This window comes from Saimiri boliviensis, chromosome X (genome assembly GCF_048565385.1).
Source record: "Saimiri boliviensis isolate mSaiBol1 chromosome X, mSaiBol1.pri, whole genome shotgun sequence".
In the NCBI taxonomy this organism is placed as follows: Eukaryota; Metazoa; Chordata; class Mammalia; order Primates; family Cebidae; genus Saimiri; species Saimiri boliviensis.
This window is the reverse complement of record NC_133470.1, coordinates 85309518-85329937: the sequence shown is the minus strand read 5'-3', so window position 1 is coordinate 85329937 and position 20420 is coordinate 85309518. Positions and strand designations below refer to the sequence as shown.

Genomic DNA, 20420 nt, shown 5'->3' with positions numbered 1-20420 from the left:
AATGAATTGTAATACCTCTGGCTGTTCTTCCTGGGTGGACCTAGGCACGTGTGGCCAGACGTGGGTCCCCTGCTGTCCTCCTGCCCCCTATCAGGGATGTGAGATCTTGGTCTGCATTTCTCTGAGCAGCAAAAGGGTGGGATTCAGGCCCTGCCAGAAAAATATGAGGCCCCTGCGTGAGTACAGAGGGGACCATCCACCCCATGAAAGTAGGGATGTCACAGAGTCCAGTGGTGGATAGCAGTGAGGGGCCAGGGCTGTGCTCGCCGTCTGCACCCTGAGGGTGTGTGGATTCCTCTTCCAGGAGCTCCAGGAACCAGGCAGTGAGGCCTTGGTCTGTGGCACTGTCCTCACGTCACAGAGTAGAGGATGCACAGGCAATGCCAGCAGCAGATGTTTCCCCTGAATGCACACCAAGGGTCCCACCTGCCCCAGGACACATGGGACTCCAGAGTCTGGTTTTTCACTCTCCCTACGTTCAGTCCTGTAGGATTGATCTCTGCTGGCTGGCTGTACCCTGAGGCGCCCTCTCATTTCCTCCTTCAGGTTCTCAGGGGACAGGCCAACCAGGAGGACCGGATTCCTTGGAGGCACAGGGACGCATCAAGGAGAAGATCTGTAAGTAAGCCTTTGTCAGAGTCTCCAGGGTTCGGTTCTCAGCTGAGGCTTCTGACACGGTTCCTCTCTCCCCAGGCCTGTGGGTCTCCATTGCCCAGCTCCTGCCCACACTCCCGCCTGCTGCCCTGAGCAGAGTCGTCATGTCCCTTGTGCCGAAGAGTCAGCGCGGCAAGCCCGATGAAGATCTTGAGGCCCAAGGAGAGGCCCCGTGCCTGGTGGGTGCGCAGGCTCCCGCTACTGAGGAGCCGGAGGCTGCCGCCTCCTCCTCTCCTCTGGTCCCAGTCACGCTGGGGGAGATGCCTGCTACCGGGTCGCCGGCTCATCCCCAGAGTGCTCAGGGAGCCTCCGCCTTTCCCACCACCGTCAACTTCACTCGCTCGAGGCAACCCAGTGAGGGTTCCAGCAGCACCAGCCGAGAAGAGGAGGGGCCAAGCACCTCTCCTGACCCAGAGGCTGCGTTCCAAGAGGCACTCCGTAAGAAGGTGGGTGAGTTGGCTCATTTTCTGCTCCTCAAGTATCGAGCCAAGGAGCCGGTCACAAAGGCAGAAATGGTGGAGAAGGTGATCAAACGTTACCAGCAATACTTTCCTGTCATCTTCGGCAAAGCCTCCGAGTCCCTGAAGATGATCTTTGGCATCGATGTGAAGGAATTGGATCCCACCGACCAGTCCTATATCCTTGTCACCTGCCTGGGCCTCTCCTACGATGGCCTCGGGGGTGGCAATCAGATCTTGCCCAAGACAGGCCTCCTGATACTCGTGCTGGGCACGATCGCAGTGGAGGGCGACCGCGCCCCTGAGGAGGGAATCTGGGAGGAGCTGGGTGTGATGGGGGTGTATGATGGGAAGGAGCACCGTATCTATGGGGAGCCCAGGAAGCTGCTCACCCAGGACTGGGTGCAGGAAAACTACCTGGAGTACCGGCAGGTGCCCGGCAGTGATCCTGCACGCTATGAGTTCCTGTGGGGCCCAAGGGCCCTTGCCGAAACCAGCTACGTGAGGGTCCTGGAGCATGTTGTCCAGGTCAATGCGAGAGTTCGCATTCCCTACCCATCCCTGCGTGATGCAGCATTCAGAGAGGAGGAAGAGGGAGTCTGAGGATGAGTTGCAGCCAGGGCCGGGGGAAGGGGCCTGGGCCAGTTCACAAGGCCAGGGCCCTGTCCAGCAGCTTCCCCTGCCTCTTGTGCCCTGAGGCCCATTCTTCTGAGTAGTCAGCGCTCTTGGTAGTGGGTTTCTGTTTCCTTGGGTGACTTGAAGATGAATCTCTGTTTCTTTTAGAATTGTTCAAATGTCCCTTTAATGGATGGTTGAACTTCAGCATGCAAGTTTATAAATAGTAGTCAACCGTATTGCTGTTTATGTAGTTAAGGAGTAAAAGTCTTGTTTTCTATTCAGCTTGGGAAATCCATTCTATTTTGTGAACTGAGACATAGTAAGAGCAGCGGAGTAAGTGTTAAAAATGTGATCGAATTCACAGTAAAACACGTGAGAGAAAGAAATTAAAAGATAACTTAATTCCTGCCTTATACCTCAGTCTGTTCCGTAAAAATTTTAAAAATATATGCATACCTGGATTTCCCTGGATTCTCTGAGAATGTAAGAGCAGTTAAATTAGAATAAAGAATTGTTCCTGGCCGGGCGCGGTGGCTCAAGCCTGTAATCCCAGCACTTTGGGAGGCCGAGGCGGGTGGATCACGAGGTCGAGAGATCGAGACCAACCTGGTCAACACAGTGAAACCCTGTCTCTACTAAAAATACAAAAAATTAGCTGGGCATGGTGGCGCGTGCCTGTAATCCCGGCTACTCAGGAGGCTGAGGCAGGAGAATTGCCTGAGCCCAGGAGGCGGAGGTTGCGATGAGCTGAGATCGTGCCATTGCACTCCAGCCTGGGTAACGAGCGAAACTCCGTCTCAAAAAAAAAAAAAAAAGAATTGTTCCTATTCACCGGCTCATTTCTCCTCCATGCACGATGAGCATGTGCTCTTTGGATGGTCCTGGTTTGGTGGTGGAGATGCTGAGGTAAGCCAGACTCAGCACCACCCATAGGGTCACTGCAGTGACGTAATGAAGGTGGCAAGATACCCTCTAGAGATATGGAGGAAAAGTGAGAGAGGGGTGTGGGTGTGGGGCTCCAGGTGAGCGCGGTGCAGTGTGAATGCCCTGCGCTGGGGCCTTGGAGGCTTTCGGGAAACTGCAGTTCCTTCTGAGGAAGCAGATTCCAATGAAGCTGGGTGGGTCCGGGGCCAGATTCTCAGAGGTTGAGAGAAAAGCCTGCAATGGAAAGCTGCTTCCTTTGGACGGTGGAGGAACAGAAAGGCAGTCTCCACCTGGGGCAGCAATGGAAAGGGTCCTGTGCTTTTGTCTCAATGCTGTGAACACAGCGCAAGGGCTAGGTGATGGACACCCCTCATCTGCAAGGCTTTCCTGAGAGAGAAGCATCGGTCTGCCTGGAAAGGAGACCCAAAACCCACTGCCAGGTGCTTTTCTGCCTGGCTGGGAGAACCAGTGCTGACTCATGTAAGGAGACATTCAAATGAGGTTATCTCACGTGCAATTTGGCCAATGGTAAGCAAGATTCTGAGTGGTGCCAAAATGAATCAATATAGTTGTTTGGATGGAAAGGCAGATGGGAGACAAGGAAGGAGTTGGTCTTTGACTCGAATTCTAGGAGCTTTGAGCTACATCTGGCTGGGGAGATCTGCACACCCAGAGTTTTGAAGTACATTATCTTAGAGACTCTCAACCACTTACTCCGCTTATCTTTGGTCATTTCTAGTTAATTATTCTCCTAAATTCCGCTAGGTATGTAGGATACCAACACATTGACAAACAAGAAATAAGAATCTCCAGTTGGGGGCAATCTAAAATTTCAGCTTTTGGGCTTCATCCAGGCATTCTAATCACCTCTAGCTTTCTTTTGCTATTTGCTTACCTAGGTCCTAGAAGGTAAGCGGAGAACTAAGTCTTGATTCCAGGAAGAAATGAGGGTTTAGATTTGTGAAGCATGTGTTTTCTATCTTCTGTTTCCTTACATATAGTCTAGGTATTTCTGGTCATTTCTAGTTAGTTTCCTAAATACCACTACTTACTTCTACTACTAAATCAGGAATCCAATAATAAATAAAAATTCAGAGTTGAGAAGAATGTGATTTTTTTCAGCTTGCTGGTTTCAAAAAGTTATTTTGGTTATATTCATTATCTCTGTCTCAATATTGCCTAAATAAAGTTGGTTTTCCATAATAGTAACTCAATATTCTAGAAATAAATAAGTAGTTGGGGTTGAAAGTAATGTGTCTTTCCACTGCTTGGATTTGACAAGTTTTTCATTGTTCTTGTTGTTGCTGTGTCTAGTAAGCCACTTGTCTGTATATCGGTAGTTCTCTGCAGTACTGTGCTTTATTTCAACCCGAAATGCGGTGCAAGAATTGAGAAGAACGTGTTTTCCACTATCCGGCTTCACCTACTAATCTCTAGTTACGTTTACTTAGTTACATACTTGAATATCAGTACTATTCTATAGTAGTGACACGTATTTCCAAAAGAAATAATAATTTAGATTTCAGTAAAATGTTTTTTTCTATATCCAAGCTGATTTTTTTCTAGATATTCTTAGTTATTTACAGTAAACTAGGTACCACTGTATTTATAGAGAACTAACACAGTGTTTCGACAGGAAAGGAGTTGTTGGATATCACAAGAATATGTATTTCAGCTGCTTGAAATGTGTTTTTTCTGGGTAAGTGGTTATGTGGGTAACCAGGAGTTATCTGTATAACTAACACCTCATGCAACAATAAATAAAAAGTCACAGGTCAGAAATACGTGTCTTCAATTCCTGGCATGAAGTAAGTATCTGCTCTACTTATTTCTATTCTAGTTACTGTAATTAAATCGTTATCAAGTGATCAGTAGTTCTCTATAGTGCCAACGCATGATTTCGTATACTCAGTTCCATTACAAGTAACACACCTGCTTCAACGGTGAAGAAGAATGTAGAGTTGGGGACCGGCACAGTGGCTCTCATCTGTAATTCCAGCAGTTTAGGAGGCCGAGGTGGGAGGACTGCAGTTTCAGACCAGCCCGGTCAACAGAGTGAGACCCTGTGGCTGCAAAAAGGATGAACGTTTTAAAAAAAGGACGATTTATTTTCCTTTGAACATATACCCAGTAATGGGATTGCTGGGTCAAATGGCAGCTCTGTTTTAAGTTGTTTGAGAAATTTCCAAGCCGCTTTCCACAGTGGCTGGACTAATTTGCATTCCCGCCAAGAGTGGAGAAGCATTCCCTTTTCCCCACAGCCTCACCAAAATCTGTCGTTTTCTGCCTCTCTAGTAGTGGCCATTCTGACCAGTGTGAGATTGTATCTCATTTTGGTTTTTCATTTGCACATCTATGACGACTGATGATGCCGAGTATTTCTTCATGTGGGTTGGCTGCTTGTGTGTTATCCTATGAGAAGTCTCTGTTCCTGTCTTTTCCCCACTTTTTAAATGCCGTTATTCATTTTTTCCTCGTTGAATTGTTGAGGTTGCTTATAGACTCTGGATATTAGACCTTTGTCGAATACACGGTTTGCAAATATTTTCTCCCACTCTCTAGGTTGTCTATTGACTCTGCTGATAGTTTAACTTACTGTGCAGAAGTTCCTTAGTTTAATTAGGCCTCTCTTGTCCTGTGTGGGGTGTGTGTGTGTGTGTGTGTGTGCGCGTGCGCGTGCGTGCACGCGCATGCACGTGTGTTTGCAATCGCTTTTGAGAACTTAGTCATAAATTCTTTCCCATGTCCAGAACAAGGTTTCTTGAGTTTTTCTTCTGGATTCTTTTTTCTTCTTCTGGATTCTTATACTTTGAGGTCTTACATTGAAATCTTTACTCCATCCTGAGTTAATGCTTGTATATGGTGAAAGGTAGGGTTTTCTAGTTCTTGGCTTCATCTACCTACCTCAGATTAACTAGTTGAGTGGAAGACTGTAGCTCCCTCTTGTACTGACGAACACTGCCAACCTGAGATAAGAATTTTTAGTTGAGAAGAATGGTTACTGAACTTCCTGAATTCCACCAGTTTTCTTCATGTTTCTGGATAGCTCTGCTTTTCTCTAGGGTGCTAATTATCTAATTACAACTAGAATTCTATGGAAAGAATTCATGATCACAAGAAGAAATTATAGGTGAGAAAGATGTGTTTTCCACTTCCTGGCACAAACTGGTTATGGCTCATTTACTATTTGTCTAGGTAACGTCGTTCATCTACTGAACTAACTACGTATTCCAGAAAAGCACTTATGTAGAGTTGAGAACAACATGATTTTCAGACTCCAGGTTTTGACCAGTTATTCCAGTTATGTCTATTTGTTAGTATTGGCCTAGTCACCTAGGAAAACTAGTCACATAGTTTCCCTATATAACTAGTTATATACTTTCCCTAGGTGACTAGGCCAATAGTAACGAATAGACGTAACTGATTTATTCAACAAGAGCTGGCTTATTCAACAAGAAAAAGACGTGATGTTTAAAAACAATATGTTTTTCCAGTCCTTGGCTTCCACTTTTCATGATTGTTCGTCTCTTATGTGATATTTACTTAAACATCTCTACTTTTCTGTGGTAAGAATTTATTAATTCAACAACAAATAATATTTAAATGCTGACTAAAGCATAATTTTTACAGTCATCTTGCTTTCAAGTAGCTGTTCCAGTTATCATTAGGTAACTCAGATTAACTGATTTCCCAGGTATTGTTGGGCCCGCATGCTACTTACACTTTATTCAACAAGGTATAAGTGTATTTTGGAGAAGATAGTACTATTTCGGTGGTTACACTTTACCTACTCATTAAAATAATCTCTAGTTATGTCTAGTTAACTACTTAGCTGGGGCCCACAAGTTACGTAGAGTTTGAGAAGGAGTTATATTAATTCTTTTTTTTTTTTTAAATAAGAAAAGAGGTTTAATTGGATCACAGTTGTGCAAAATGTACAGGAAGCACAGCAGCATCTGCTTCTCAGGTGGCCTCAGTAGAGTTTGCCGGTGAAGCCTTTTGGTGCAGGGCTTTTCTTTGTTCTGAGATTTTTGAGAACAAATCCAGTCTCTTTACTGGTTGTAGGTCTATAGAGAATTTCCATTTCTTTACGAGTCAGTTTGTTGGCTGTGTGCTTCTAAGAATGTGTCTATTTCATCTAGATTCATTCTTAATGTAAAATTGCTCATGGTATACTCTTGGAATCTTTCTTAAAAATCCCTGAAGAGTAAGTATTAATCGCCCTCACTTTCATTTCTGGTTAGAAAATTGGGTCTTCTCTCTGTTTTTACTATAGAAGCGGTATTACTTGTATGTTCCCATATCGTAAAGAGGGAGCCGCTTGGTAGGCTCCCCATATGTACCTTTCTGTGTAACGTTGCTTGAACCAACATGAAGGGGATCCACCATCCCAAGTACATCGCTGGCAACTTGGTCCTGAGGGTTTGGGGAAACAAACTCGGGCGGGTCCAAAGAACTGTTGGATTCCCTGTTAGATGAACGTTAGACAGAACTGCATTATTTACCTTGGTAAATAGCTGCCGGCTTTCTGGGGTAATGTGTGGCTGAGTGTTTCTGACCTCCATTTCTAGAAATGGAGGTCAGAAACACTCAGAACTGACAGGTCTGGACCCTTGGTAGGGGACCAGAGTTTTCCACTGCAGCGGCAAACATTCGGCCTTCTGCTTGCCAGCTCGTTTTTGTCTTTTAATAAAAATCAAGTAATAGTCCAGTCAGCTGTCCCTAGATCCAGACCCTGGGATACTGCAATGTATCATATTGCCGCAGGTCCCCGTTAGTCAGATGAGCCTGACACCACACACCCGGATTGTGCTGCCCTGTACGGCAACGGCGCCCACCTTAGCCTAACCCTGATACTTTTGTGTCACCGTCTGGAGCCTGCCATTTGAGAATCCTCTCATTGACTGCCAGATCCATGGCGGCATCGCTTGCGTCCAACCTTGATTTTGAGAGGAGAGTCAAAGCAGAGCTTCTCCAAGATGCCAGGGCCACCCCATGAACAAATCCCTCATTTTAGTACTGTCTTCTCCGCCCTCGAAGGGAACAACGTTCACAGGTGGCACCTCTGGTCTCACAGAATGAATCCTACCTAAGACTGCTCTCCCCGCAACCGTCTCACCTATTGGTCAATATTCTGCCAAGGCAGTTCCCGTAACTCCATGTCATTTACTGCAGGCGGTTGTTCTCCAAACGTGAAGCTGCCAGCCCAACAGGATCTGAGGCCAGCCCCAGTACAGGGGACCCCATGTTATAGCTCTGTGCTCCCATGTAAATACACTCTCCCCTCTGCTGAACTGTATTCTGTCTGCTGTCTTGCTGGATCCACATGCTCAAAATCCATTCCACCTATGCTGTCCCAGGTCATGCCAGGGCGCACTAGCCAGCTTCTGCAGGTTTTCTGAATATGAGGTATTTCCCACCCAAACAGAAGCCGTATTTGTCTCCTGTGCTGTGATCTTTCCTATTCATGGTTTAGGCTTGTCATAGCGATGAAAGTTAGCGGGATGGATGTTAGGTAAGACAAGCCTATATATATTTGTGTGTGTGTATATATATATATATATATATATATATATATATATATATATATTATATTATATTTTTTTCTACTTCCTTTTTTTTTTTTTTCTTAGAGACTGGGTCTGCTCTGTGGCCCAGGCTGGAGTGCAAGGGCGTCATCATAGTTCACTGCAGCGTCAACCTCCTGGGCTCAAGCAGTCCTCCCACCTCAGCCTCCCGAGGAGCTGGGACTATAGGCACTCACCACCAGGCCCGGGTAGTTTTTAAATGTTTATTATTGTAGAGACAGAGTCTCGCTATGTTGCCCAGATTGGTCCCCAACTCCTAGGCTCAAGTGATGCTCCTGCTTCGGTCTCTCAATGTGCTGCAATTACAGGCTTGAAGGCAACATCTTTTACGGTAGCTGGCTTAGACGAGGTCTTTGCGGAGTCTCCAGGAACGAGGGGATTGCTCCCCAGTTATCAAGGGTTAGGCGGCTGCTAAAGCCAGGGTGAGGGTTTGGGAGATCCTAGGTATTCAAAACCCTCATGGTCGTCACCCTGGCAACTTTCAGGGTTCACCTCTTTCCCCATCAGTTGCTTCCTTGGATATAGAGACCTGTGAATGTGGTGTGAGCCATCTCTGTGCAGCTCTGCCAAGTAACAGTTAGGATCAGGGCCTGATGTGCAGAGGTCTGCCTGCCGACTGGAGAAGAGGAGGTCGCCTTAACCTAGCGGGTCAGGGTGAGTGACAGGCTGGGCCCTCTCTCATCAGACACACAGGTACCTGTGATGGAGATCCAGCTCAGGGCAATCATGGAGGGGCCACAGCATCTGCTCAGGCTGGAGAGGATCTCAGAGTCTGCGCATCCCTAAATCCACCCACACGCCCCAGATGCCTTTCGGTGACCCCGATTTAAAGAGGAGGAGAGTAGATGCCTGCCCGAGGCGTGTCTGCCTCTCTTCAATAGATGTCCCAGGGTGTCAGTGACAGCCAAGAGAGACCAGGTCCCCTCCCTTCGCCCCAAGCCAACAGGCACCTATGATCTCACACAGCTGGGTGAACCTGGGGGCTCTGCTTTCAAAAACAGGCCGTTGGCCCATGACGCCCGTGAGTATTTCTCACTGACAGAAGGAGGACGTGCATGCTTGTTACCTTAGAGGTTAGCTTGTCACCTGCGTCACCACATTTCCATCTGGTTCTATGGCCCCTGAAGTCAGTCTTCAGAGCAGAGCCTTCCACCACACCTCACTTGCTCTCCCGACCTAGCACGAGGTCAGGAGTGAATGAATGGGGTACTAAAGCAATATGAGAACCTAGAGATAACCATGGCCCCAGGAGAAAGCTGAACTCAGGTGATATGTTGGACTCAGACTGGCACAGTGTTGTGGAGTAACGAGGGTGTCTTGCCTCGGTGTGTGAGGTCCACACACAGCATGGAGGCCGTCTGTTTCCAGATAATTCCCAGGGTCGTGAGGATGTCACAGGGACTCTCTGGGCAGTGTGTCCCAGGAGGCTTGCCCACACTCAGGCAGAGTCTAGAGAGGGTTCCGTCGGGCCTGATGCTTATGCCACTTGGAAGGCCCTCTTCTAAAATTTCATTAGAACTTCCAAGCTATGAGTGCTTTGGAAGTTTGTCCACATATTTTCCGAGACACTCCACCTATGGAGTCGGACGATCTCCAGCATGACACAGCTCAAGTTCAAGGTGAGAGACACAGTGGTTTTACGGTGACTCCAAACAGCTACTCTGCCAGAGTTACCCAAACACGTGGTCATGTGAACACCCAACATGGTCTCATGAGACCCGGCGACTGCCTCTAAGAACCAAAAAAGCACTCGGGTTCGTGTTTCGGCCTTCACGTTTATTTTAACGTCGAGTTTGAAAAACAATCTGGCTTTCCCATAACATTCATTCTCAAAAACCATCTTGTTTCAAGTTAGCCTAGCAATCTGTGCGCTTCGCCACTTGGGCCTGAACTGCGTCTGTTTAATATTGTTCTTCCAAGGGCCGGGCCCACTTAGCGGAATGGGGGCTGCCTCTGTGACCCGTGTTTCCGACCCCCAGCCCCGGTGCCTCTCCTTCTCTAGCAGCCCGGAGTGGCTTACCGGCCTGCGCCTAGATTGTTGGGACCTGGTGGAGCTAGCCCGTGAATAAGTCGGAAGATGAAGCTTGGTGGCTTTGAGACAGATGGCCACGCCTTGGGGGATGCCGGATGCAGAACAAGGAGCTGGCTTTCTTCCGATGTATGGGCAGGTAGAGGGGCTGCTAAGCAGTCAGGCCGGCCGCATAGGTGGAGAGTAGCCAGCCTGAGAAGGAGATGGCTCTAGCTGCCCTCCAGAGGGCAGCGACAGCTACAGGGAGAGGATCCATCACTGTCAGTTATGAAGACAGCCGGAGGCCGGTACTAGGACACGGTTCAGAGGGCTCCCCCCGTGAGTGGAATTTCAGGGAAAGGCCTGGCGACAAGCTTGCACGAGGCTCACAAGAGGCTCTCACTGCACACTGAGGTTTCACTCATGCACATACGGACTACATGCAGGCCGGCCGGCGACTTCACGTTTGGCCTGCAGCTTGCTTTTTGAAGAAGCATTGGAAGGTCGTGTTAACGTACGAGAAAACGTCTCTCTCATGGGATTCAACGCTCGGGCTACTTTTCAAAAAAAGTAAACAAGCATAGCAGGGAAAAGGCTGGAGTCATCTTAACAGGGAATCCAATAGTTGCTGTCCACGTTATCGCCAAAAGAATGAAAAGTCCCACCCATGTTGCCGTAACGTTAGGCTTTAAAAGTTACTGTTGCTTAGCAGCTGACACCGGTGGCTTTTTGTGTCAAAGAACATAGGACCTAAATGAAAATAGCAAGTCCAGTCAAAAGAAATGTTATGAAAATCGATGGTCTTGTCCTTCAAACCCATCGGGACAAGTACGCTTCCAAAGACGTTGAGGGAAATGCCAGCGTTTGCAATCATTTCACAAAAGAGCTCTTCACGAGTTTGCGAGGAAGCCATGGTGATGAATGTGCCACCACCAAACGCTGGGGATGGGCCCCAAATGAATTTTGCAGGTTCCCAAAGTTTCGAATATCCAGAACACACTTAACACTCGTCGGGGAAGGGATGGCTCATTTTACACAGAGGGGCATTGTCATTAATTCTGGAAAGGAGGTGGCTCCCCGCTAAGGTCTGGGTGCAGGAGGAGAGCTAATTAGCTTCCCGGGTGGTTGCTGGTTTCCTTCTCATCTTCTTTAAGATATTTCTGTCAAACAGCTCTTTCTCACGGTAATGCACAGGTGGCCCTCGCCGGTACTTCTCCTCTGCTGCCTTGTAATCCAGCTCATCAGTTGCGGCGATGGCGCAAATGATGGCCTCGGGCAGAAGAACTTCCAGAACAAAATTGACTTTGTCGTCCCTTATCCGAGTCAGCATGGTCTTGTCCATTTGCTTGTAGATTTCTTGTAAATGCTTGGTCACGACTTCCAACTGGTCGTCATCTTCCAGGTATGTTTCAAAGCAGAGCAAGTCCCTGCGTGGGGTGAGAAACGCGGTCAGCCACCTGGACTGCTTCCTGCCTTGCAAGATGTCCAGGAGGTGGGGGTCGGCCCCCTTTTCCCTCACGATGAAGTCCACCAGCTTCCGGTTGTCTCGGTCCCGAGCGGCCCTCATCCGGTCCGGGAGGATTTTCTTGCAAGGCCTCTTCCCGCCCAGGGAGGTCTCCTCCTCCCAGTCTTCCAGGTCGGCATAATTGACCTTTGGGAAGTCAATCTGCAGGTCTCCCTCTTGGACGGCTCTCCTGATGGGGTGGCTGGTGTCTGCAGCGTAATAGTCCAGGAAGGAGCCCTTGAAAGAACCCCGGAGCAGCCCTTCTCTGTAGTGGGAAATGAGTGAGAAGCACCAGTCGATGCTGGGCTTGTATGCCCTCTGGGCCCTCTTCAGCAGTTTCTCTTGCTCCTTACAATCCAGGTGCTTCAGCCTTTGAAGAGGAACTTGAATGCCACGATTTCCACGGTGCAGGTTGTCGTCCAGCAAGAGCACCCTCGCGGTCTTGTCTGTGCTGCTGACGCTCTTGACCACTGCCGGCCAAAACGGATGGTCTTGAAATTTGAACCAGACCAGCGTTCCCCTTTCAATGGGACGTGGCTCCCGTGGAAGAGTAAGGCTGGCGGGCTGCCCATCCTGTTTTCCGCCAGCCCTCTGAACGGCGGTCACGGGATGAGCAACCTTAGCGTCACCAGGGGGCTGAGGAGGTCTTCGAGGTCTCCTCTGAAAATCTGGACCCGGAAGCTTCTTTTTTCTCCCGGCAATCCGCACTGAAGAAGGCAGCCTGTGCTGAGGGGACCCAGAGGATGGGGCCAGACCTGCCCAGCCTGGCTTCCAGGCACCCTCTCCAGGGTCCTGAATGTCCCCCGAGAAGGGAGAGCATTCAGGGGAAGCAGCCAGGGTCTTCTTCGGGCGGCTATCCAGTGTGTCTTCCTTCAGAGCAGGGGGCGCAGGACTGGTGAGGCCTGGGGACCGAGATGCACCCTTCCCCGTTACTGTGGGAGGCAGCGACATAGGAGTGGAGGCGTTGGCTCTTTTCCTGCCTTTTATCTCACAACCATGCCACGAAAGTGTCAGGGAATCCTGGACGGCACGGCAGCTTTGCAACGCCTGTGCTTGCGTTTCACCTGGAGTAGGAGCAATGGCCATATGTGTCTGTGACCTGTCACCGCACAGGGCGCCTGGAGTAGGAGCGAAGGCCTTGCGTTTCTGTGACCTGTCACCGCGCAGGGTGCCAGGAGTAGGAGCAATGGCCTTGCGTTTCCGTGACCTGTCAGACCTGTCACCTCGCAGGGCACCTGGAGTAGGAGGAACGGCCTTGCGTGCTGTTGACCTGTCAACGTGCTGGGTGCCTGGAGTAGGAGCAACGGTCGTGTGTATCTGTGACCTGTCAGGACGTGGGGCGCCTGGAGTGGGAGCAATGGCCTTGTGGTTCCATGACCTGTCACCGTGCAGGGCCCCCGGAGTAGGGGCAATGGCCGCGCACATTGTTGAGCTGTCACTGCGAATAGCACCTGGAGTAGGAGCAATGGCCGTTTGCGCCTGAGAGCCATCGCCCTGCAGGGCTCCTGGAGTAGAAGCAATGGCCATGTGCGCTACTGACCTGTCACTGCCCAGGGCGCCTGGAGTAGGAGCAGTATTCGTGTGTGCTGGTGAGCTGGCACTGCCCAGGGCGCCTGGAGTGGGAGCAGTGTTCGTGTGCGCTGGTGAGCTGGCACTGCCCAGGGCGCCTGGAGTGGGAGCAGTGTTCTTGTGCACTGGTGACCTGGCACTGCCCAGGGCGCCTGGAGTGGGAGCAATGTCCCTTGGTGCCGGAGACCCGTCAACGCGCAGGGTGCCCAGAGTAAGAGCAGTGGCCTTGCGTTTCCGCGACCTGTCAGTCCTGTCACCGTGCAAGGTGCCAGGAGTAGGAGCAATGGCCTTGGGTTTCTGTGACCTGTCAGGCCTGTCACCTCGCAGGATCCCTCGGGTTGGGTCAATGGCCATGCACACCATTGAGCTGTCACCATGCAGGGCGCCTGGAGAAGTAGCAATGACTGTGTGCGGTGGTGACGTGTCACCATGCAGGACGCCTGGAGACGGAGTAATGGCCATGCACCCTGGTGAGCTGTCACCGTGCAGGGCACCTGGAGTAGGAGCAATGGCCATGTGAGTCCGTGACCTGTCACTGCACAGGGCCCCTGGATTGGGAGCAATGGCCCTGCGTTTCCATGACCTGCCACCGCACAGGGCCCCTGGAGTAACAGCAACGGCAGCGTGTGCCCACGACCTGTCCCCAAGCAGGGCGCCTGGAGTAGGGGCTATGGCCCTGCCTGCCTGTGACCTGTCACCTCGCAGGGCACCTGGAGTAGGGGCAATGCTGATGCCCACCCGTGACCTGTCCCCGCACGGTGTGCGTGAAGTAGTGGCAATTCCCCTGTGTGCCCGTGACCTTCCACTGCACAAGGCGCCTGGAGTGGGGGCAATGGCCCTGCTCGCCCCTGACCTGTCACTGGGCAGGGCGCCTGGAGTAGGACCAACGGCCGTATATTCTCCTGACCTGGCACCACGCAGGGCACTTGGAGTAGCAGCAATGTCCCTGCGCCACAGGGACCTGTCCGCGCACAGGGCATCTGGAGTAGGGGCAATGCCCGTGCCCACCCGCGACTCAACGCCGCACAGCGTGCATGGAGTAGGGGCAATGGCCCTGCGTGCTCCTGACCTGTTACTGAATAAGGCACCTGGAGTAGGGGCGAGGCTGGTGCGCGCCCGTGACCTTGCACCATCCGGGGTGCCTGGAGTAGGGGCAATGGCCGTGCGCGCTGGTGACGTGTAACTTCCCAGGGTGCCTGGAGTAGGGCCGTGGCCGGTCCGCGCCCGTGACCTGTAACCTCGCAGGGCGCCTGGAGTAGGGGCAATGTTGGTGCGCGCCCGTGACCTGTTACCTCTCAGGGCGCCTGGAGTGGGGGCAGCGTTCCTGCGCACCAGTGATCTGTCACCGCGCAGGGTTGCAGGAGTAGAGGCGTGGCCGGTGCGCACCCGTGACCTGTAACCTCGCAGGGCGCCTGGAGTAGGGACAATGCCCGTGCCCACCGGTGACTCGACTCCGCACAGCGTGCATGAAGCAGGGACAATGGCCCTCCTTGCTCGTGACCTGTCACCCAATAAGGCACCTGGAGTAGGGGCGTGGCTGGTGCGCGCCCGTGACCTGTAACCTCGCAGGGCGCCTGGAGTGGGAGCAGCGACCCTGCGTACCAGTGACCTGTAACCGCGCAGGGTGCCAGGAGTAGGGGCGTGGCCGGTGCGCCCCCGTGACCTGTAACCTCGCACGGTGCCTGGAGTAGGGGCAATGCTGGTGCGCGCCCGTGACCTGTAACCTCGCAGGGCGCCTGGAGTAGGGGCAATGCCCGTGCCCACCCGTGACTCGACCCCGCACAGCGTGCATGAAGTAGGGGTAATGGCCCTCCTTGCTCGTGACCTGTCACCCAATAAGGCACCTGGAGTAGGGGCGTGGCTGGCGCGCGCCCGTGACCTGTAACCTCGCAGGGTGCCTGGAGTAGGGGCAACGTTCCTGCGCACCAGCGACCTGTAACCGCGCAGGGTGCCAGGAGTAGGAGCAACGCCCGTGCCCACCCGTGACTCGACCCTGCACAGCATGCACGGAGTAGGGGCAATGGCCCTCCGTGCTCTTGACCTGTCACCCAATAAGGCACCTGGAGTAGGGGCGAGGCTGGTGCGCGCCCGTGACCTTTCACAGTGCAGGGGGCCTGGAGTAGGGGCGTGGCAGGTGCCCACCCGTGACTCGACCCCACACAGCATGCATGGAGTAGGGGCAGTGGCCCTCCGTGCTCCTGACCTGTCACCCAATAAGGCACCTGGAGTAGGGGCAATGCGGGAGCGGGCCCGCGACCTGTTACCCCGCTGGGCGCCTGGAGTAGGGGCAACGCCGGTGCCCACCCGTGACTCGACCCCACACAGCGTGCATGGAGTAGGGGCAATGGCCCTCCGTGCTCCTGACCTGTCACCCAATAAGGAACCTGGAGTAGGGGCGTGGCTGGTGCGCGCCCTTGACCTGCAGCCTTGCAGGCCGCCTTGAGTAGGGGCCACGCTGGAGCCGGCCTGCGACCTGCAACCACGCAGGGCGCCTGGAGTAGGGGCGATGGCCCTGCACGCCAGTGACCTGTTACGGCGCAGGGTGCCAGGAGTAGGGACAACGGCGGTGCACGCTGGTGACCTGGCTCCACGCAGGGCGTCCCCAGTAGCAAAGGCCCTGCTCCCCCATGACCTGTAACCTCGTGGGGTGCCTGGCGTAGGGGCAACGGCCCTGCGTGCCCGTGACCTGGCCCTGCACAGGGCGCCTGGAGTAGGGGCAATGGCCCTGCGCGCCCGGGACCTGCCACCGCTCATGGTGCCTGGAGTAGGGGCAATGGCTGTGGGCTCCTGTGACCTGTCATCCCGCAGGGCACGCTTACTCTCTGAAGGGACCCTCGGTGATCTTGGGTTTTCCCTCTTCCCAAGAGTCTTCCTGAAGTCGCCTGTGCGTCTCCAGTCGTCTTCGCGAGGGAGGGAACTGGCTGGCTTTTCCGGCACCTTTTGAGAAGGCTGAGAGGGCGTGGTGCTCTCTTGTTCATGTGGTTTTCTTCCTCCACGCAGATTTGTTCTCTCGTTCAGCATCTCCAGGACCACCTGAAGGGTTCCTCTGTACCCCAACTTCTCTCCGGTTGGGGCACCGACCATCCTCTGTGCCACTGCAGAGGCGGCAATGTCTTCCATTTCAGACTTAGTTGGGGTCTTCACGTCTGTGCTGCTCACCTTGATTTTTTCATCTACTGCGAGGATTTGAACTTCTAGGGACGGTGCCACTCGAGGCATCGTTTTTGGTGAAGTCGCACGTGTGCACAAAACCTTTGCTGGCCACAGGCGGCCTTTCCAAGAGCATAGGACGTACTGGGAGTCCATGATGAGCTGAGTCGTGTGTGGAGAGGTAGCTACTAAGGGAGGCCGAGGGGTCTGCCCACCACACCCTCTCCTAAACCAAGCTGCTCTGCAAAGCGGCCTTTGCCTTCGGACTGCAAAGGGTGTGTAGGGTGGGTGGGCTGTGTTCCTCCTCCTGAATCTCCTTGAGACGCTTGAACTCATGTTTCCAGTGGGCGATACGGCGGTCAACTGCAACGTGGAAAAGGGAGAGCAGAAAGGTATCAGAAGAACATCCTTTTGTGAAATGCGAAGCACCCCACTCAGTGAGGTCAATAAAATAAGGAAACGTGGCAAGCGCGTCTTAGACAGAGGGATAGACAGATGGCAGGTATTTGGGAACATCCAGAAGGTGCACAGGAGCTTTCCGACACACCAATCCCAAGGCTTCGTCCTAATTTTTAGCAATTCCATATTGAGGAGCACCTGCATGGGGAGGTGGGTGTCCCGACAGGGGCCCCATGTTTCTTACTGAGTATTCTGTGCCTTTGGGCTCCTCGGGAGGGAGCCTAGGGAAATGCTTCATGTTTCTATTTCCAGGGTGACAAGTATGGAGCTGTGCACCCCAGGAAGCCCGAGGAGCTCTCCCACATGCAGATGCTGGGTGTCGGCACCCTGTCATGTGCAAGAGCCCGAACTTAGAGCCCAGAGCTGCGTGGAGATCATCCCGGTGATTACTGGCTACCATTGGTCATGAGAATCGCTGCAGGCACCGGTCACTGGCTGCCACCTGCACCTCTCTGCCGTGGCTTTAAACTTTTGCCCCCCCCAACACCAAATCTGCGCCTCTTATCCTGACCACAAGGGTCTGTACAACGACGGGCAAGGAAAATTCCACTCCGAAATGTCAGCACGACATGAATGCAAGTGAATGTTTAGTAAGTGGGGAGATCTTACCCAGTGTCACATGGAATCGCAGCAGGTTTGGTTCTGTGAGCTGAATCTCTTGCGCTGATGTGGAGACCCTTCAGCCCCGCTCCATGCCGCTATTCTTCTGGCGTCCCAGTGGCACCACGTGTAGATGCTCAGGACCTATGCACTCCTGATGTCAATCTGGAAACCCAAACACAGATAAGAAATTAAGCCAATCAAGTGATTTATCCAGTTCCCCTCCCCAACTCTCGAATGCATGCCCTTTTGAAACGGAACTGATGTCTTCATCTTAGGCATCGTGTAGACGTCATATTTGTTTTCTTCTTTTGCGTCGCAAAATATTTCCCTGTTACACCACTTAGTGTGTGCCAGTCTTTTTCCGTTTCAGAACCGTGGGAACTACTGCTTTCCTGATAGCATCCGCCTAAGATACATGGATTCAATACTAGCAGTCTCTCTCTCTCTCTCTCTCTCTCTCTCTCTCTCTCTCTCTTTCTCTCTCTCTCTCTCTCTCTCTGTGTGTGTGTGTGTATGTGTAATGAAATGTGCTCAATGAGATTGATAAAATAAGGAAACGTGACAGGTGAGTCTTGCCTTGTTACTGTGTTTCTCTGATTCTCAACATGAAACGGTTTTGCATAGAATACGAAATGTGTAGACAGACATACGAAAGGGACACCAGGTTGCAGAAGCTCACTCTACGTGATAATGTGCCTGCTTCCAAGGCATTGCCAGCATGCCCAGGTGCTCACACGCGTGCACACATTATCTTCGACTAGAGCTCCTAACTGAAGAGCATAACTGGACACATTGTCCTGTGAATGCCCACATTCCTACCTACTTTGTGTGAATGTCTTTACAGGGAGGTTTCCCTGATGGTTCCAAACTTTATCCAATGAAATGTCCCATATTACAGAAACGTGCACTGAGATGCAACCCTTGTGTCAGTCCTTCAGTTCCCACCTCCCAAAGCAAAATAATCTGCTAGCCTGTTGTGGTTTTCCACAGCCACTGTACAAAACTTGGTGCTGTGCAATGTTGAGTATCACAGCTCGTTTACATATTTTAGCTCACGCACTGTGGAGTTCAAATTACAGGTTTCACAGGCCAAAAATTATTTTCTCAATAAATGCAGGTATGTGTGTATTTATTCATGCACACAGGTGGATGTAATGTGAGATGTATAATGATGATGAAATATACAAGCTTTAGGGAAAAGCTGCCCAAAACCTTTCTTAGATGAGGGTATAGGAGGATACAGGTTTAATGCCCTCCTGCTTCAGAGAACTCAGAGTACCAAGCTGTCAAGCACAGGTGTCACCCGAGGACCCAGAACAAAAGTCAGAAGGAATCGACCAATGACCAAAAAACTCCAATCTCCCCTTAACTAGACCCGCCAACCCATGTCACAAAACAGGTATGATTGGGCACCCGCAAGCCCAAGCCAATGTCTACCCACATCCCCAAATACAGTCTCTCCTCCTCCCCGCCCCTCTCTCTCCCCCCTTCCTCTCTCTCTCCTTTCCCTCTCCTCTCTGTCTCCTCTCTCTGTCTCTCTCCTCTCTCTCTCTCCCCCCCCTCTCTCTCCTCTCTCGTCTCGCTCTCTGTCTCTACAAACACACACACACACACACACACACACACACACACACACACACACACACACGTGGGAAACTCAAGGTGCCTGGCACTGATGCTCGCTGCCTCTACACATTCCTGTAAATCCATGCTCGCTGCCTCTACACATTCCTGTAAATGTTTCTGCTTCCAATGCAAATGCTGTTTTCTTCTCTATTTAGTTCCTTATTTTAAACATAGACAGGGAAACATCTAGAGGGATGTGTCTAAAATTTCTACATAGGAAATAGAGTAAGCATCAGCAATCCAATCACCCAGAAATGCTTACTGCAAGTATATGAGTTTGCACACTCTGGAATTGTTGTTTCATTGATATATGTATATGTCTGTAAGATATTTAAGAGGCCTAAAGTTTGTATAGCCATTTGAATATTATTCAGTATTGGCATTTGGCGACATGTTTACAGGTGTGAAACAGTTTAAGGGACTGCCTTCTACAGACAACCAAGATATCCATTACCGTTACGTTTTGGATGGCCAAAGCCATGCCTCCTTAGGAGAGACCATGTGAAGGGAAGTGGGTGAAATCAAAATATTACATGTAGTCTCACCACCTGCACTGGCCCATCACCCAAATACCTGCTATCGAGGGTTTGCATATAGTCTTGCTGGCAACTTTCTCCCCACATTTTGTGGTAAGTGAGACACAATTGTTTTCTCTCTCTCTCTCTCGAGGACAGAGACAGAGAGACAGAGAGAGAGAGAGACAGAGAGAGAGAGAGACAGAGAGACAGAGACAGAGAGACAGACAGAGACAGAGAGAGAGAGAGGAGAGAGGTCGGTAGGTAGGCTGATAGATGGGGGATAGACAGATGGATAGACAGAGAGATAGATGGATGCAAAGAAGTAGAGATGGATACAGGTTGACAGGGTTGATTGATTCATAGGGATAGATACAAATAGATGGATGTAAAGATCGAGATAGACAAAGACATACAGTATAGTAGCTAGAGGGTCTATCGATATTCAGAATAATATAGAGATAGAGACACAGATGATGGAGACAGACGATGAAGAGATGTACAGAGAGAAAGACAGTTGAATGTAGAGACAGAGAAATGTACTTTTATAGAAGATAGAGACTTGATAGATATGAAGAATGATGAGTAGATAGATGGTGATGGATGGATAGAGATAAAGACGAGATGGGTAAAGACAGAGAGATGATGGATGGATAGCAGAATAGTTAGAGACAGAGCAAAAGATAGCTATATAGGTCTACCTCTATCTCTGTCTGGGTATACCTTCATCTGTCCATATCACAG

General features: G+C 51.1%; 2 protein-coding genes across 2 annotated transcripts; one reads left to right on the top strand and one right to left on the bottom strand.

Moving 5' to 3' along the window:
* Positions 1–758: 758 nt before the first annotated feature.
* On the top strand, positions 759–2305 carry LOC120361804 (melanoma-associated antigen 4-like). Its single transcript, XM_074391852.1, has one exon. It carries the CDS (start codon positions 759–761, stop codon positions 1713–1715), a length of 957 nt encoding a protein of 318 aa, XP_074247953.1. The 3' UTR covers positions 1716–2305.
* Positions 2306–10489: 8184 nt separating this feature from the next.
* On the bottom strand, positions 10490–16827 carry LOC141582764 (uncharacterized). Its single transcript, XM_074391703.1, has one exon. It carries the CDS (start codon positions 16807–16809, stop codon positions 11356–11358), a length of 5454 nt encoding a protein of 1817 aa, XP_074247804.1. The 5' UTR covers positions 16810–16827; the 3' UTR covers positions 10490–11355.
* Between the last annotated feature and the right edge of the window lie 3593 nt (positions 16828–20420).

Bases quoted from the DNA above. Each gene is read 5' to 3' on its own strand.
- LOC120361804 (XM_074391852.1), top strand. From the start codon at position 759: ATGTCCCTTGTGCCGAAGAGTCAGCGCGGCAAGCCCGATGAAGATCTT.
- LOC141582764 (XM_074391703.1), bottom strand. From the start codon at position 16,809: ATGAGTTCAAGCGTCTCAAGGAGATTCAGGAGGAGGAACACAGCCCAC.